The sequence below is a fragment of the Pithys albifrons genome, chromosome Z, assembly GCF_047495875.1.
Source record: "Pithys albifrons albifrons isolate INPA30051 chromosome Z, PitAlb_v1, whole genome shotgun sequence".
NCBI classification, from domain to species: Eukaryota; Metazoa; Chordata; class Aves; order Passeriformes; family Thamnophilidae; genus Pithys; species Pithys albifrons.
In genome coordinates, this window is record NC_092497.1 from 597,331 (window position 1) to 614,089 (window position 16,759).

General features: G+C 62.0%; 2 protein-coding genes across 3 annotated transcripts in view; one reads left to right on the top strand and one right to left on the bottom strand.

Moving 5' to 3' along the window:
* Window positions 1-5,506, top strand: part of FECH (ferrochelatase) — a 32,866-nt gene extending 27,360 nt beyond the window's left edge. Inside the window, exon 11 of one of the 2 annotated variants that reach the window (XM_071579917.1) lies at window positions 5,188-5,506. In XM_071579917.1, coding sequence (XP_071436018.1) covers window positions 5,188-5,265 — 78 coding nt within the window. In that variant the 3' untranslated portion in view covers window positions 5,266-5,506. Of the gene's footprint in view, window positions 1-224; window positions 3,162-5,187 lie in introns of those variants that run through there. The other variant, XM_071579920.1, reaches the window with a different exon arrangement.
* On the bottom strand, window positions 2,727-14,870 carry ONECUT2 (one cut homeobox 2). The gene is made up of 2 exons (XM_071579914.1): window positions 13,760-14,870; window positions 2,727-3,387 (listed from the first exon to the last, which is right to left on the bottom strand). The coding sequence occupies exons 1-2, from the start codon at window positions 14,868-14,870 to the stop codon at window positions 3,101-3,103; spliced, it is 1,398 nt and encodes a 465-aa protein (XP_071436015.1). The 3' UTR covers window positions 2,727-3,100.
* Window positions 14,871-16,759: the final 1,889 nt, after the last annotated feature.

The window sequence follows — 16,759 nt, forward strand, 5'->3', positions numbered from 1 at the left end:
AGCAGGGAGCTGCTCCCACATCCCGGGATTCCAACGCTCCTCCTCTCAGGGAGCTGCTACATAAAGGCCTGTGAGGGGGACAGTGAGATGGAAGATGCCACATGGGCCATGAGAGGTGCAGGGATAAAAATGCAGCAGGATTTGCAGATGGAAATGGTCTGTGACTGTTGATACATTTGAGTGCCCAGCCCAGAGCAGCCTCACCAGTGTTGTTTCTTCCCCAGCCATGAACAAACACTTCCACCATTTGGAGAGAATGAGTGACTTCACTGAGGAGAAACTGGTAAATAATTGTAAAAGAAATCTGTAAGTAACTTGTACCTGATCCAGCTCCCCTGTGCTGGGGCTGTTGGGCTGAACTCTGGGCAGGAATAAGAAGCCCTCAGGTGAGGTGTCTGTCCCACAGCCAAGCACGTGCTCAGAGCATGACCTGGGCTCACTCCCTGCTGATCCAATGCCCTTCCCTGCCTGGCAGCTGCAGGAAGGGAGGGTGAGGAACGGGCACGGGGGTTTGCACTGGGCTGTGGCATCTCCTGCCTGAGGGAAGGGATGGACACCTGGCAGCCCTGCAGAGTCTGGGGGCACTGCCAGCATCAGACACCTCCCCTGAGGGCAATGCCATGTTCAAAATGCACATGGAGAGGCTGCTTTGATGGACACCTGGGTGGGAATGGAGGGGAAAGCTCAACCACCTCAGCTGGGCCTGCTCCACAGCCTGCTGGCTCCAGGCTCCTCTCTCTCAGATACTGGGTTTGGGTGAGGAGCCCTTGGTACACCCTCAGCCCGGACCTGAGCCACATTTTGGCAGCTTTGCTCCATGGCTGGCCACGGGCTCCTCTGTGGAATCACTCCCTACCTGCCTGGAAACCTCTGCTGAGGGATGCCTTGACTTCCAGGGCAGGCACGTGCTGCCAGTTCAGCTGGGAGGATCCTGAACTGCTCTCCAGAAACCTTCCCTGCCCTGAGCAGACAAGGCTTCTGGACTTACTTTCTTTCTTTTCTAAGTGCAATCACTGGGAAATGACAGCAACAGTCCTGGGAAGCAGTTAAAAAGCAGCCCTTGTTTAAAGGCAGAGAGGAGCAGGATGGTACCACTGTGGTCTGACTTGGGGGATAAATTTGGATGATTTGGATCATCATGACCTGGATCAACAAACATTCCATGTCCAATATGTCAAAGCCAGCTCCTGAACTGCCACAGGAACTGCTGAAAACTCGATTTTGGAGCAGGGCTGTGGTGCTGCCCAGCACTGACAGGGACAGAAATCACACCCATTGCAAGGGGAAGAGCAGGAAGGGGGAGGTTTCTGTGCCCATGTCACATACAGGAGGGTGGCTGTTCACACACACAGGACACAACACTCAGGTCACACCCAACCCACGAGTTTTCCTGGAGGGAGGGCACATACCAGTGTAGTATCCCAGCATCTGGCACTTGGAGTCCATGCAGCTCTTGGGGAGGTGGGGCAGAAACAGGAGAACATAAACAACCCACGCCTGGGCTGCACAGACTCAGAGGTGTTACCTGTCCAGAGAGCAGTGGGGCTGTGCATTCGTGTGCAAGAGGAGAAAACAAACAGAAACACGAGGAGTGAGGATCCTCATCTTTGGTATTGTAGCTGTTGAGGTTTTGGTTGCTCTGTTCCTTGTTCTTTTGAAAAAACTGCATAGGCACAAATTAAAGACAATCTTCAACTTTGAGATGACTGGAGTTGTCAAATGAAGCAGCAATTGTATACTGGCTTTGCTTTGTCCTCCTTCCTGTCAACCCTTTCTTTGAGATCTGCTTCCCAAAACGTCCGAGGTGTCTGTAAAACAGTGTGGGACTTGTTTGCTTCCTGACGTGCTTCCTTGGTTTGGTTTTTTTTTTTTAAATTTTAATTTTTATTTTATCTTTCAGTGGAACAGTTTGTTGCAGAAGAATTAGGTGCAGAAAACGTTTCTTTGGTTTCGATTAAGTAGCACATAAAAAAAGTCTCAAGTGTCTCTGGAGAGCCAGGACCGCGCTGGGTGCCCGGTCGGGGGCGGCTCCGCTGCAGGGGCACAGAGAGGGCTCGGGGCTGGGGGGCTTCCCAGCACCACCCACCCACCCACCCACCCCAGCCATGGCGAGCAGAAAGGGCAGGGGTAACATCTTTGGCTTGCAGAAATCCTTTCTTTGGTGTGCTGTTCCCGCCGGCGCCGGCGGCGGGCGGGGAAAAGGAATTGGGGATGTGATGGAATCGCTGCGGCACGTCTGAAACGGTCAGTGGCATCTGGAGGGCTTGTCCTGGGGCTTGTTCCTGCTTGGAAGTACCACAAAATACCGAAAAAATGAACAAACCCACGGTGAGCACTGAAAAAGGTTCAGCAACAAGGATGTTGCCAAGGAGAAACCAAAAAGGGTGCAATAATGACCTAAAAAAACCAAAACTTTTCAAAAGGTTGTGTTTGCTCCAGGTCCTGTAGCAGTTCCATCGACCTCCTGAGTGTGCATGAGGTACAAACACAGCCCCTGGGCCGAGCTGACAGCTGTGCTTGGGGCTGCCGTGTGCCAGGCTGCAGCTGGCACAGCGCCGGGAGCCGGGGCGGGCCCAGCGCCGCAGCCACGACTTTGTGCTTGGTGCTCCGGGCTCGAGGGAACTGAATCTGATCCAACGACAAACCGGTTCAATCAAACCAACCAACCAACCAAAAACTGGAATTTGATCTTTGCTTTCCCTTAAAACACTTAACAAAAGCCATGCCTGAGTTTCAAAACTTGGGTTCTTCAGTGCCAGCCTCTGCTCCGTCCTCGCGGGGCGTGTGGCCAGCACACGGCAGGGCCGGAGCTGGAGCTCCTTCCAGCCGGGAATTCCGGGCTCAGGAGGAACTCTCCTCCTCAGGAGCGACTGCCCTGCGTTTCAGACCTGCCTCGCCTGTCCTGAGCTTTGTGTTGTCCAGAGGGAGGTTGGGGTGGGACTCGCCTGCTGAGACTGACGGGAGCTGCGGGATGTCCTCGGGGACAGCCGGGCCGGGGGTGGGCTGGGAGGATTGTGCTTTAGAAGTCACCAGTGAAGGGCCCTGCGGGAAGCCGCCCTCTCTGCCGTGCCAGCCGTGCCAGCCGTGCCGGCCGTGCCCCTCAGGCTTTGGGACAGGAGCCGGGGGCCGAGGAGGAGCCCCCGGAGCTCAGGTCGTCCTGCCACTTCTCCAGGCTGCGCCGGCGGGCGTTCATGAAGAAGTTGCTGACGGTGGTGAGCTCCAGGCCCAGCTGCTGGGAGATGGTGATCTGCATCTCCTTGGAGGGGCGCTTGTTCTCCTTGAAGATGGCGAAGAGCGTTCGGCGCTGCAGGTCCGTGAACACCAGGCGCGATTTCTTCTGTGAGTTGTTCCGCTCTTTGCTGGGCTCCTGCTCTTTGCGTTTGCAGGCTGGGAAGGGTGGGCAGAGAACAGAGAGAGAGAGGGTCAGGGTGGGCCCACAGACCCCTCCAGCCACCCTGGGGACGGGCACACGGCGGGTGTGACACCGGCTGGGACGCGGCAGGTCCAAGGGCTGCATTGGCACTCACACCCCCAGAACCTCCCAGCAGGAGACTTTTATCCCTCTAAACACTCCAAAGCAAACCCTGCTCAAAGGTTGGGTGGCAGCAACTTTGTGTGACCACCACGGGGAAACCCCAGTCCCATGGCATGGGTGGCCCCACGTGGGCCAGCTCAGCCTTCCAGAGGGGGGTCTGGCACCAGCTCAGCTCAGTCCTGCCCCTCCAGCCTGACTTCTGCAGTGCCATTGTCACCCCCCAGGGCACTGCTCCTGTCCCCTGCCCAGGGTTCTCCCAGGGCTGAAGCCAGAAAGGCCTGTGGGAGCTCAGGTCAGGCCATCGCTGTGCTGAGAGAGGCTAATGGAGCCTGAAACACCCCCATTAACAGCTCCCTTATTTATCAGCACAGAGAGCACAGCCGGTGCTGAAACCAACCCCGCTGACAGAGCTCAGCCACACTTAAAAATAGCCCAGCCAGGCTCCTGCACCGGGCACGGGCAGAAAATCCATATGTTGACATGGCTGGGTAATGTGCCTGCACAGAACAGGCCCAGAGAACTGATGAGTGGGCAGGGTCTAAACAGCCCTGTTAAATAATTCTGCAGGTCTGGAATGTGGAATGAACCTGGCCCAAAAGCAGAACTCAGACAGGGGAAAGGTCTATAATTAACCCCAAGTGAGGGCAGAGTGTGGCCCAGTCAGTGCCCACTGAGCAGCTCCCTCTGTGCAGGGAAACTGCAGGAAACTGGAGCATTTTGTTGGAGTGGCTGATCCCAGCCCTGAATTCCAGTGGCTGCAGCAGAGGGAGGTCAAGGTCAGACTCCAGAATACCCCAAAGTGCAAGAGAGGACACTGTGCAGTCAGGTCCAAGCCAGAGCCAGGGGCTGGGGGGTGTCCCTGGAGCAGCTGCCGGGGCACAGGGCACTGGGAGCTGTGGGAACAGCAGCAGGGAGGGGATGCTCCTGCCTGGACACGCTGCAGGTGTCCAGGTGAGCCTGTTCTGTGTCCCAGTGGTGGCCACAGCCAGGGCCCCGAGCTCAATAGCCCAAAGGCATCAGGAGGGAGGAATGTGGGCTCTGACTGCACCCCTAACACCCCACAGAGAACATCCTGCTGCCTGTCAGAGCTGCAGAAGCAGATCTGAGGCTGGATTTACTCTGCCATGTGTCCAGAATCCACAAGGGGATGTCCCCAGTGCTGGAGACGTGACGAGCACCAGCATCTCTGCTGCAGCTTCTAAAAGGTTCCGGGACACTGGGACGAGTGGAGTGTTTCTACCATCACTAATTTATGTCCAGAGATACTCTGGGTTTTACAGTTATTGGTATCTGATCATAAATAATGCAGAGGGATGTGCTTTTCGATGCATTCAGTAAATACTTTCCTTGAACTGTTGAGGTTGCTCTCGAAAGGCCCCCCAAAGGCAAAGGCTGTGCCTCGTGTGCCTCTCTCAGACAGAAACCTGGGGGAGCACTTTAATAAAATCAGGAGCTTTTCTGGGAAAAAAGAGAAAGGTTTGAACAGTGGAGGGAAGGGAAGGGACGGTCTGGATTCCAAGCACAATTTGATTTATCAGCTGTGGTTAAAACTGAACATGTTCTATGGAAGAAAATGGACAACTGGTGAGAACTGGAAGCCAGAAGTGTGGAAAAAAAGAAATGTAAAAAGGTTCTTTCTCCTTTTACCCCAGACTAAAGATGCTTTTACACTGAGACAACAGAGGAAAAGCTCAGCAATGGGCAGTGCTGCCTCCCTTAGCAGGGACTGAAGTGGAACCCCATGATTTGAGGGGTGTTCAGAGGGACCTGATGCTGCAACACAGTGAGTATCATCACACTCCATGTCCCTACTAATAGTTATCTGTCTGATGGAACCAAAGCTGCTCCTCGATTCCACCCCCTCAATGTGAGGGAAATGGAATTACTCTGGTAATGCTGAGCACAATGAAATGACCATCAAAACGTTTTCCAAAGGTTTAAAATGTTTTTCTTTCGCTGTGATTCACTTAAAGCAGCCCCTTGTATATGCCTGTTACTACAATCTCTCAAAAACTAGGCCCCAGCAATCAATTTGATTACCTCTCTGAATTAAGTATGCATGCAGGAGGGAGAGTGGGATCAATACAAATTAGGTTAAGTACTCCACTGTGTACAGAATCATTATGGGACACGGAACAGTCGGAATGAAGATGCAAATAATCACATTGTCGGGGTGGGCAGGGGGTGCTGCCCCTCCCAGCTGCACACACACCACACTCCTGGTCTCTGGAACCCCAGCAATGCCCCTGATGGCATCTCCCCCAAAAACCAGCTGGGATGTGTGGCCCCAAGTGCTGATTCTGTCCTTCCACAGAAGATCTGCCTTTACTGGAGGTTCCTTTGCTCGCTCACTGAAAGCTCCTGTAACAGTGAGGTGTTCCCTGCCTGGAGATCCAGGGATTCCTGCAATGCTCCAAAACCAGGGCCCAGCCTGCCTGTTTCCCCTGGTGTTTGTGTCCCTCTGATTTTCCTGTCCCACAGGGAACACTGACCCTCTCCAGGCCCTGCATCCTCAGCTTTGGGAGAAGCAAAGAGGAATTATTTTGGGCATGTGGCTGGTTTATGTTTCCCCCTGACACACAGAGCAGCTCCCAGGCTGTTTGTGTCCAGCCTCCTGTAAATCTGCTGGAGGGCTGGAATTGGGCTGTAAATCCCTGCAGGGCTGCAACACCCCCCTCAGAGAGGGGGCTCTGACAGGGGCTCTGAGCACCTCCCTCACTAATAAGGAATAATAAATAATAGATGGGATAGGGCCAATCTACTGCACTCCAGGGCGAGGATGGGAGCGGGAGGAAGCAGGACCAGGGAACAGCCACCCCAGGCCATGCCAGGCTGCCCAGGAACCCTCTCCAGGCTCAGGATCCTCCCAGCTGAGCTCTCAGAGTCCTTCATGTGTAACCCTGGGAGATTTATGCTTCCCCTTCTGCTGGAGACTCTCCCTTTGAATCCCCAAATAGTTTCCAGCTGAACTATAACACTGAACAGTGACAGGGATTTATATTCCCCTTGCCAGGGCTCAGGGATGCAGCCAGACCTTCCCCATTCCCACATTCCCAGAGCTCTGCAGCTCCAAGGGATGCACCAGCACAGCCCTGAGTGCCACACCAGCTGGGACCTTCTCCTCTGGAGAAAGGGATGTGCCTCAGGCAGCTTTTCCAAGAAAGGGCTGGGGATGCAAAGCTGAGGTGGGTAAGGCAGCCCTGAACAGGAGCCTGAAATCTCCCTGCAAGGGGAAGGAGGATCCAGCAGGCCCTGTGTGTGCTCCTGTTTGCAGAAATTCTGTCCCGTGGGGGAAAGCAGGACACGACTAGTTCCTCTCACTGGCTGTTATTGAGAGGGTGGGTTTGAGGAGAGGAGAGAGAGGGAGAGGGAGAGGGAGAGGGAGAGGGAGAGGGAGAGGGAGAGGGAGAGGGAGAGGGAGAGGAGAGGAGAGGAGAGGAGAGGAGAGGAGAGGAGAGGAGAGGAGAGGAGAGGAGAGGAGAGGAGCAAAGCTCTGCCAGCTGACCTGGGACAGCCTGGCTGTGCTGCCATCCTGGCTGTGCTGCCATCCTGGCTGTCCGTGCCCTCCTGGCACCTGAACACACATGGCAAGAGCAACCCTGGCAGAAGGGATGGATGTTCTTCACACACTCAGCTTCCCATTCCCTTCCTCCCAGGGATTCTGGAAGCTCAGCAGAGGGAAATGTCCTTCCTTTGCCCACGAAGGTGGAGGTGAGGAAGGTGGGGAGAGGGGCCCTGGATCCCCCAGCACAGCAGGGGAAGGATAAGCAGGACCAGCCCAGGGAACAGGGACAGACAAACAGGTGTGTGGAAGCTCCCTGAGGATTTCCTGCTGCTCTTCCTGCCCCTCCTGCAGCCAGAGCTTTAATGCCTCACACAGGGCCCTGCTCCCTGCCCATTATGGGGGATGAGAACTGCTGGAAAATCACCACAGCTCATAAATATGTTCCCTCTTACTGAGAGATATTTTGGTCTCGGAGACAATTTGTGTTTTGGGAACCTGCCAGCCTCTATTGCTTGCCTAATAATTCCTTTGTGCAGCATTTACCAGTGGCTTGAGGTCCTTTTTCACAGTGGAGCAGTTTGATTTTATAGCTCAAAAACCCCAAGCAACCCCCAAACGCTCCAATTTCTTTTTTGATTGCATTTCTATCAGCCATCAGCTGATCTTATCACTGAGCCCGTGTGAGATCAGCCTGTTTGGTGTGATTTCTGTGGGCCAAACCCCTCTCTAAATCAGGGGGCCTTTTATGCAAAGGCTGCAAGATTGATAGAGCTGGATAGAAAATCCTTTACCTTGGAAAAAGAGATGGACACGAGGCTTTCCTGCACACTCAGTGCCAGAGCATGACAGGCTTTTTTTTTTTCCAGAGGAGACAAGGTGGGAGCCTTAAATACAAAGTTAACAGGAGGGGGGTCTCCTTTTTTGCTGTGTCTGGTGGGGATAAGATGAGCCCCTTCAAAGAGAGAGGGAAGAACCAGCACCAGTTGCTGGAAAATAAAGCCCTTTGGCAAAAATGCTTTCACCTTGCCAGAAATAAATTGTGGCAGTTTTCACCTGCAGAGGAGTATTTGAGTTTGGGGTACCACAGTTCAGAGGGTGACAGGCAAGAGGTACAGGAAAAAACAAGATGTAGGAAAATATTATAAGGAAATAGTGAAGAAAAGCTTCAGAATGAGTAACATCAAGTGATCAATTAACTGTGTCTTTAACAACACAGAAGGAAAAATACAGAAGTGAATTGAATGACAAATGTGCTCAGATTTAACCTTATCAAATGATCAAGAAACTGATAAAAGCTGTTTGCTGCACCAAAACAGGGCTCAGATTTCTGCAGGGCAGAAGAGCCTTCAGAAATGGGAGTGGAGCAAAAAAAAGCAGGGGCAGGTTATTATTTTGGGAAGTTGGTACAGGAGAAATATAATTAATCACCTGGCACCACAATTTACTGCTTGGATTGTTCAAACACAACCACTAATCTATGGCTGAAGAGAGCACTAATAATTCAAGCCACTAAGCACCTTTCAAAGAACCTTCACGTACCTGTACATTTAGTTCAACACTAAGAAATAGTTTTATATAGAGATATATATAAATAACATGCTTGATACAGATGTTATTAAGCCTCAATTTTTAGCTGTGGCTACAGACAAGGAAATAGTCTCAAAACTCAGAGAGAGAAGAGGCAGAGGAAGGGTGGGTGAGTGCCCACAGCCCCCCTGGCATCAGCTGCTCTGGGACCCCTCTCCCTGGCGCTGGGGTTTGGGGTTCAGGGGGTCTGGCCTGGGGGTTTGGGGTTCAGGGGGTCTGCCCTGGCACTGGAGATTTGGGGTGCAAGGGGATCTGCCCTGGGGGTTTGGGGTTCAGGGGGATCTGCCCTGGGGATTTGGGGTTCAGGGGGTCTGCCCTGGCACTGGGGGCATGTGGAGCTGCCCCCCTTGTTTCTGTCGCCCACGGCTCGCCGGGGTCTGGGACAGGGACAGTCCCTGGGGGTCCCGTCTGGCCCCTGCCCCTTCTCTCCTCCCTCTGTCCCTCCGTCCATCCGTCCCTGCCCCGCCGCTGTCCGTGGTGCTGACGGTGCCGCCGCTCGCTCGGCCGGCTCTGGGCCCGGCCCGGGGCTTTGCGCGGCTGAATCCCCGCCGGTGTTCGGTACCAGAGCGATCCAACATCATCGCTACGGTGGTTCCGCCTCGGGGAAGGGAAAGCGGCGGCGGAGCGCCCTGCGGAGCCCGCAGGGACGGAGGGACCCACGAGCAGGGAGGGAGGGCGGGCGGAGGGCCCGGGCAGAGCCCCCAGACCCCCGGCCCGAGGGGCTGCCCCGGTGGGGAGGAGCAGGAGCGGCGTCAGCAGCGCTTTTGGGGACGGGGCCTCGTCCGGGCAGACCGAGAGCCCGGGGGCGCTTCTCGAGGGTCCCTTTGCGGGACAAGCGTTTGTCCGACCCCCCAAACCCCCGTCCCTGCCCCGGGGCAGCGCAGAGGACACGGGAGGGCACTGGCCGCTTCCCCCGGGGGGACACAGGGACCCCAAACCGGGAGCAGGGGACACGGGAGGGCACTGGCCGCTTCCCCCGGGGGGACACAGGGACCCCAAACCGCGAGCAGGGGACACGGGAGGGCACTGGCCGCTTCCCCCGGGGGGACACAGGGACCCCAAACCGGGAGCAGGGGACACGGGAGGGCACTGGCCGCTTCCCCCGGGGGGACACAGGGACCCCAAACCGCGAGCAGGGGACACGGGAGGGCACTCGCCGCTTCCCCCGGGGGGACACAGGGACCCCAAACCGCGAGCAGGGGACACGGGAGGGCACTGGCCCCTTCCCCCGGGGGGACACAGGGACCCCAAACCGGGAGCAGGGGACACGGGAGGGCACTGGCCCCTTCCCCCGGGGGGACACAGGGACCCCAAACCGCGAGCAGGGGACACGGGAGGGCACTGGCCGCTTCCCCCGGGGGGACACAGGGACCCCAGAACGGGAGCAGGGGACACGGGAGGGCACTGGCCGCTTCCCCCGGGGGGACACAGGGACCCCAGAACGGGAGCAGGGGACACGGGAGGGCACTGGCCCCTTCCCCCGGGGGGACACAGGGACCCCAGAACGGGAGCAGGGGACACGGGAGGGCACTGGCCGCTTCGCCCGGGGGGACACAGGGACCCCAAACCGCGAGCAGGGGACACGGGAGGGCACTGGCCGCTTCCCCCGGGGGGACACCGGGACCCCAAACCGGGAGCAGGGGACACGGGAGGGCACTGGCCGCTTCCCCCGGGGGGACACAGGGACCCCAGAACGGGAGCAGGGGACACGGGAGGGCACTGGCCGCTTCCCCCGGGGGGACACAGGGACCCCAGAACGGGAGCAGGGGACACGGGAGGGCACTGGCCCCTTCCCCCGGGGGGACACAGGGACCCCAGAACGGGAGCAGGGGACACGGGAGGGCACTGGCCGCTTCCCCCGGGGGGACACAGGGACCCCAGAACGGGAGCAGGGGACACGGGAGGGCACTGGCCGCTTCCCCCGGGGGGACACAGGGACCCCAGAACGGGAGCAGGGGACACGGGAGGGCACTCGCCGCTTCCCCCGGGGGGACACAGGGACCCCAGAACGGGAGCAGGGGACACGGGAGGGCACTGGCCGCTTCCCCCGGGGGGACACAGGGACCCCAAACCGCGAGCAGGGGACACGGGAGGGCACTGGCCGCTTCCCCCGGGGGGACACAGGGACCCCAGAACGGGAGCAGGGGACACGGGAGGGCACTGGCCGCTTCCCCCGGGGGGACACAGGGACCCCAAACCGCGAGCAGGGGACACGGGAGGGCACTGGCCGCTTCCCCCGGGGGGACACAGGGACCCCAAACCGGGAGCAGGGGACACGGGAGGGCACTGGCCGCTTCCCCCGGGGGGACACAGGGACCCCAAACCGGGAGCAGGGGACACGGGAGGGCACTGGCCGCTTCCCCCGGGGGGACACAGGGACCCCAGAACGGGAGCAGGGGACACGGGAGGGCACTGGCCGCTTCCCCCGGGGGGACACAGGGACCCCAGAACGGGAGCAGGGGACACGGGAGGGCACTAGCCGCTTCCCCCGGGGGGACACAGGGACCCCAAACCAGGAGCAGGGGACACGGGAGGGCACTGGCCGCTTCCCCCGGGGGGACACAGGGACCCCAGAACGGGAGCAGGGGACACGGGAGGGCACTGGCCCCTTCCCCCGGGGGGACACAGGGACCGCAGAACGGGACCCCTCGGGGCTCCAAAGCCGCACTGACCTCCCGCACCTCCCTGCACAGAACCCCCGACCACCGGCCCTGGTGCAGCAGCCTTGAAGACCCCCAAGAAGAGCTAACAAGCACAGAAATAACGAGATTAAATGAGATCAGAAAAGAATAACAACATTATTGTATATCTTCTCCAACAAGAAGAAATGCTAAGCACACCCCTCTGCTACAGCTCCCACAGGGAAAGAGGGATTTCCCTCCAAGGACAGCAGATTTTCACCCCATTTGGGAAAAATGTCCAGCACTATGCGGCAAAAAGCTGGTGGGGATCTTTTGTTTTTCAGAAATCTGAAATAGCTCAGGTTTTTTCCCCGTGCTCAGAGGGATTTAAGCAAGCGAGTAAAGGAAGCACCGAGGCAACGGGGCCGCTTATTCACACGTGGTAATAAAAGGAAATTAAAATAATCGATTTCCTGAAGGGAAAGGTAATTTGCAAAGGTCTTTCCCACTCCACGGGGAATCCGTGCCCACTCGGCGCCTGAGCTCTCTCCAAACTTCACTCCTGGATGCAAAGGCATCCAGGGGGACTGGGAAAGGGCAGAGCCAGAATTCTACAGGCACAACTCTGTGTGTAGCTGCAATCCCCGATTTTCTGCCCTATATGTAGGGAACCCCCACCCGGGACCGGTGCTGGGAAGGAAAAGCACCAGCATCATTACTGGAAATGAGCCGGCTCAGGTTCCAGATCAATGAAAACTGGGTCCATGCGTTGATGCTCCTGTTGCCAACATTAATGCTCTTTTAATCATCTAAACATTATCTGCATCGATTTCCCCCTGGATACGCGTTTGTTTGTGAAGGCGACATCGCCGCGTGCCCGGCAAGATCCCCAAACCCGTTTTGTGTCTCTGCTGCTCCTGCCACAGCCACCCCTCGGCTGCGAACAGAGCGGGGCCGGTGCCCGCGGCGCTGGAAGGGACGGGAGGAGCGTGTCTGACCCGCAGCACCGGGCAGGGATTGCGGCCATCCATCATTCCCGGCTCCTCGGCCCCTTCCCCGCCGCATCCCATCCCCGTGTGCGGGGACTCTGCGCCCACCGCCCCACCGCAGAGCCCCCCGTGTGCCCCTGGCCACCACTCCGGGTGCGCCACAGCCCCTGCCCACGGGGGTCACTGTGCGCGGGGGTCACCCTGCGCGGGGGTCAGTCTGCGCGGGGGTCAGTCTGCGCGGGGGTCAGTCTGCGCGGGGGTCACTGTGCGCGGGGGTCACTGTGCTCGGGGGTCAGTCTGCGCGGGGGTCACCCTGCGCGGGGGTCACTGTGCTCGGGGGTCACCCTGCGCGGGGGTCACTCTGCATGGGGGTCACTGTGCGCGGGGGTCACTGTGCGCGGGGGTCACTGTGCGCGGGGGTCAGTCTGCGCGGGGGTCACTGTGCTCGGGGGTCACCCTGCGCGGGGGTCACAATGCTCGGGGATCACTGTGCTCGGGGGTCAGTCTGCGCGGGGGTCACTGTGCGCGGGGGTCAGTCTGCGCGGGGGTCACTGTGCGCGGGGGTCAGTCTGCGCGGGGGTCACTGTGCTCGGGGGTCACTGTGCTCGGGGGTCACTGTGCTCGGGGATCACTGTGCGTGGGGGTCACTGTGCGTGGGGGTCACTCTGCGCGGGGGTCACTCTGCTCGGGGCGGCATCAATCGCAACGACAGAAGGACGGGCTCGGTGACACAACTCCCCCCGGGGTTGGTCTGTCGGAGCAGAGAGCCCCGGCCCCCGCACGCCCCGCGCTGTCCCACTCGTGTCCGCCGTGCCACAGCCCACCCCGTGCCTGGTACCCTCCCCGCGGTGGGAGGCAGAGCCGCCCTGCCTGCCCTGCCCGCAGTACCGACCTGGGGGCACCCCCCGCGCTGCGGGCACCCCGCACGTCCCGCCCCGCTGTGCCCCGCACATCCCGCCCCGCTGTGCCCCGCGCTGGGCGCTGCCGGGGTCGCTGCGCGGGTCGGTGCGGGGGTCTGTGCCCCGCAGAACAATGGGGGCTGCGCTGCCCCGCGGCCGCGCCAGGGGGAGCCCGCGCTCCCTCCGCGGACAATGCGGCCGGGCCGGGGCTGCGGGGGCTGCGCGGGGGCTGCGCGGGGTCCGGCCACCCGCTCGGCCCCGCCTGTCCCGGGACGCGGAGCCCCCGCAGCGCCGGGAGCGGCAGGACGGGATGCTCGGGGAGAGCGCGGGGACGTGCGGGGCGCGCAGTTTCAGCACCGGGCCCTGGAGAGCAGCCCCGGCCCCGCCGCCCGCAGCGGAGCTGTCCCCTCCGCCGGTCCCGAGCCCCGCATAGCCCCGCACAGCCCCGCACAGCCCCGCCGGCCCGGGCCGCGCTGGCTGCGGGAGACGGGGACCGGCCGGCCCCGCACTGGCCCGCACAGCCCCGCGGGGCACGGCGGAGCGCGGGCCGGGCCGGTGCCGGCGGGGGACGCGCTGCGGGGCCGTGCGGACCCCGGGGGTCGCGCTCCGCTCCCCGCACTTACCTGCGAGCCTCAGGGCCGACATCCTCTGGAACTCCGGCTCCTGCAGCCACTTCCACATCCTGCGGAACGTCTCCCGGCCGGACTTGAGTTTACTCCAGGGCTTGGGGTTCCGCAGCAAGTCCGAGAGGGTGCCCTGCGAGCGGCACAGCACGCGCTGCGCGAAGATGGCCTGCGGGATGCTGTAGCGCTTCAGCTCCGCCGTGATCCTTTGTGCCACCTCCTTGGTGTTGATCTCCTCCAGCTGCCCCGCGCCGCTCCCGGGCGGGCCGTGCGGGGCGGGGGGCGGCCGCTCGCGGTCGCGGTCGCGGCCGGGGGGCAGCGCGGGGCCGTGCGGGGCGGGGGGCGCGGGGTGGTGCGCGCCGTTGAGCGGGGGCAGCATGGCCGGGGGCGTGCCGAGCCCGCGGGGCACGGGCAGCGGCGGCAGCGCCTCGAAGTTGGGGCTCAGCATCTTGTCGGGGCCCGGCGCGCCGTAGCCGTGCAGGGCCTGCTGCGAGCCCAGCCCGGTGCCCAGCCCGGTGCCCAGCGGCGACAGGCTCTGCCCCACGGCCGGCACCTCCTTGTAGGGCCCGTACAGGCTGTTCACGGCCGGCAGCCCGCGCTCGTCCCGCATCAGCGCGAAGCCGCCGCCGGCGCCGCCCGGCAGGCGCTGCTGGTGGTGCGGGTGGTGGTGCGGGTGGTGCGGGTGGTGCGGGTGGGCGTGCGGGTGGTGGAACTTGTCGGAGACGGCGGAGATGGGCGGCAGCGGCTGCAGCGGCGTCAGCGTGGTGTAGGTGCCGCTCATGCCCATGCCGGGCGGCGAGGCCTCGCAGGGCACGCTCATGGCGTGGTGCAGCGGCACGGGCAGCTCGGGCCGGTACTCGGCGGCGCCGTCCAGCAGCGCGGCCATGCTGGGCACCATGGCGGGCCGGGCGGCGGGGGGCAGCTCCTGGTGCGGGGGCGGCCCCCGCAGCGGCCCCGCGCCCCGGTGCGGGCTGGGGCTGCCCATCAGCTCCGGCTCGTGCCCCGCCGCCCCGTGCAGGGGGCCCAGCGGCTCCATCGCCAGCTCGGGGTTCATGGCGCACGCTCCCGGCTCCCCGCCCAGGCAGCGCCGCCCGCCGCGCCCGCTCCTCATCCGCTGCTCATCGGCTCCTCAGCGGGGCCGCGGGGCCGCCCCGCACCCGCACCCGCACCCGCCGGCCCCGCGGGCAGCGGCGGCTCAGCCGGGCCCGCCCCGCGCCATGTCCTCCCCGCGCCGCCGCCGCCGCCGTCTGCGGGCGGCCGGAGCAGCTCGGGAGCAGCTCGGGAGCAACGCCGGACCCGCCCCGGCCTCGCACGGACCCGCCCCGGATCCACCGCCCCGCCCCGGCCCCGCCGCTCCGCCCCGGTCCGGATCGGCCCCGCCCCGACCCCACCGCTCCGCCCCGGTCTGGATCGGCCCCGCCCCGGCCCGGATCGGCCCCGCCCCGGTTCCACCGCCCCGGTCCGGATCGGCCCCGCCCCGACCCCACCGCTCCGCCCCGGCCCCGGCCCCGCCGCGCTCCATCCCGGACCCACCGACCAAGAGGGGCGGGGCCAGCCCGCACCGACCAATGGGAGCGCCGCTGGTGCCGGGGGGGCGGGGCCTCGCGCCGCGGGACCCTTAAAGCTGCGGCGGCCCCTTCGAGGTGGCGTGGGAGGTACCGGGGGCATCACCACCATCACCATCACCATCACCATCACCATCACCATCACCATCACCATCACCATCACCATCACCATCACCATCATCACCATCACCATCACCATCACCGGCACCGGCACCGGCACCATCACCGGGAGCGGCCGGGGCTCCTCCACCACCCGCGGCACTGACAGCACGGCCGCAGCGGCGTGGCTTCTCTCGGGAGACGGTCCCGCAGCCCCGGATCCCGCAGCCCCGCATCCCGCAGCCCCGGTCCCGCAGCCCCAGATCCCGCAGCCCCGGTCCCACAGCCCCGGTCCCACAGCCCCGGATCCCGCAGCCCCAGATCCCGCAGCCCCGGTCCCGCAGGCCCAGATCCCGCAGCCCCAGATCCCGCAGCCCCGGTCCCGGCAGCCCCAGATCCCGCAGCCCCGGTCCCACAGCCCCAGATCCCGCAGCCCCGGATCCCGCAGCCCCGGTCCCGCAGCCCCGGTCCCGGCAGCATCAGATCCCGCAGCCCCAGATCCCGCAGCCCCGGTCCCGCAGCCCCGGTCCCGCAGCCCCAGATCCCGCAGCCCCAGATCCCGCAGCCCCGGTCCCGGCAGCATCAGATCCCGCAGCCCCGGATCCCGCAGCCCCGGTCCCGCAGCCCCGGATCCCGCAGCCCCGGTCCCGCAGCCCCGGTCCCGCAGCCCCGGTCCCGCAGCCCCGGTCCCGGCAGCCCCAGATCCCGCAGCCCCGGTCCCGGCAGCATCAGATCCCGCAGCCCCGGATCCCGCAGCCCCAGATCCCGCAGCCCGGTGCTGTCGTTCTGTCGGCTGTGGGTTGTTAGCTCTCAGTCGCCCGAAATGCGGCAGCCCGAGGGCTCGGGGTCACGCAGCATCCCGGTACGGCCGCGGATCCCGCGTTCCCGTGCCCTGCTCCGGGCCCTGCCACCCTGAGGGACCGTGTTATGGGAGCTCCCAAAAACCCAGGGCAGAATTCCTGCTGGGAGGCACCGAGGGCACCACTCAGTGCGGGGCAGTGGCCAGTGCCAGAGGTGGGTTGGAAGAAGTTCTTGGGAATGTAATTCACGTTAAGGAGCGAATACCCAGAGCTGAGCCGAGCCCGGATTCCCATAGTTTGCATCTCCACGTATTCCATGGGAGGGCAGAGTCTGACCCACCGCCCCACGCTCGTTGTGCTGCACAGTGAAATACAGGGGACATTCAGCAACACCTCTGGCAACTCCTCTGTGACGTTTTCCAGTAAAACCAGCCCATCAGTGGCCGTGAGCAGTTCAGGGAAGCACAGCAAGGAAGAGGCGGACGCGGCTGAGTTTTACAGACTCCCAATGCACAAGAAACCATTTTATTTAAAAA

Excerpts from the sequence above, each read along its gene's own strand:
- ONECUT2 (XM_071579914.1), bottom strand. The coding sequence starts at position 14,870 with ATGAGGAGCGGGCGCGGCGGGCGGCGCTGCCTGGGCGGGGAGCCGGGA. Across the intron at positions 3,388-13,759 it reads GTCGGCCCTGAGGCTCGCAG|CCTGCAAACGCAAAGAGCAG; the intron begins GTAAGTGCGGGG and ends CACCCTTCCCAG.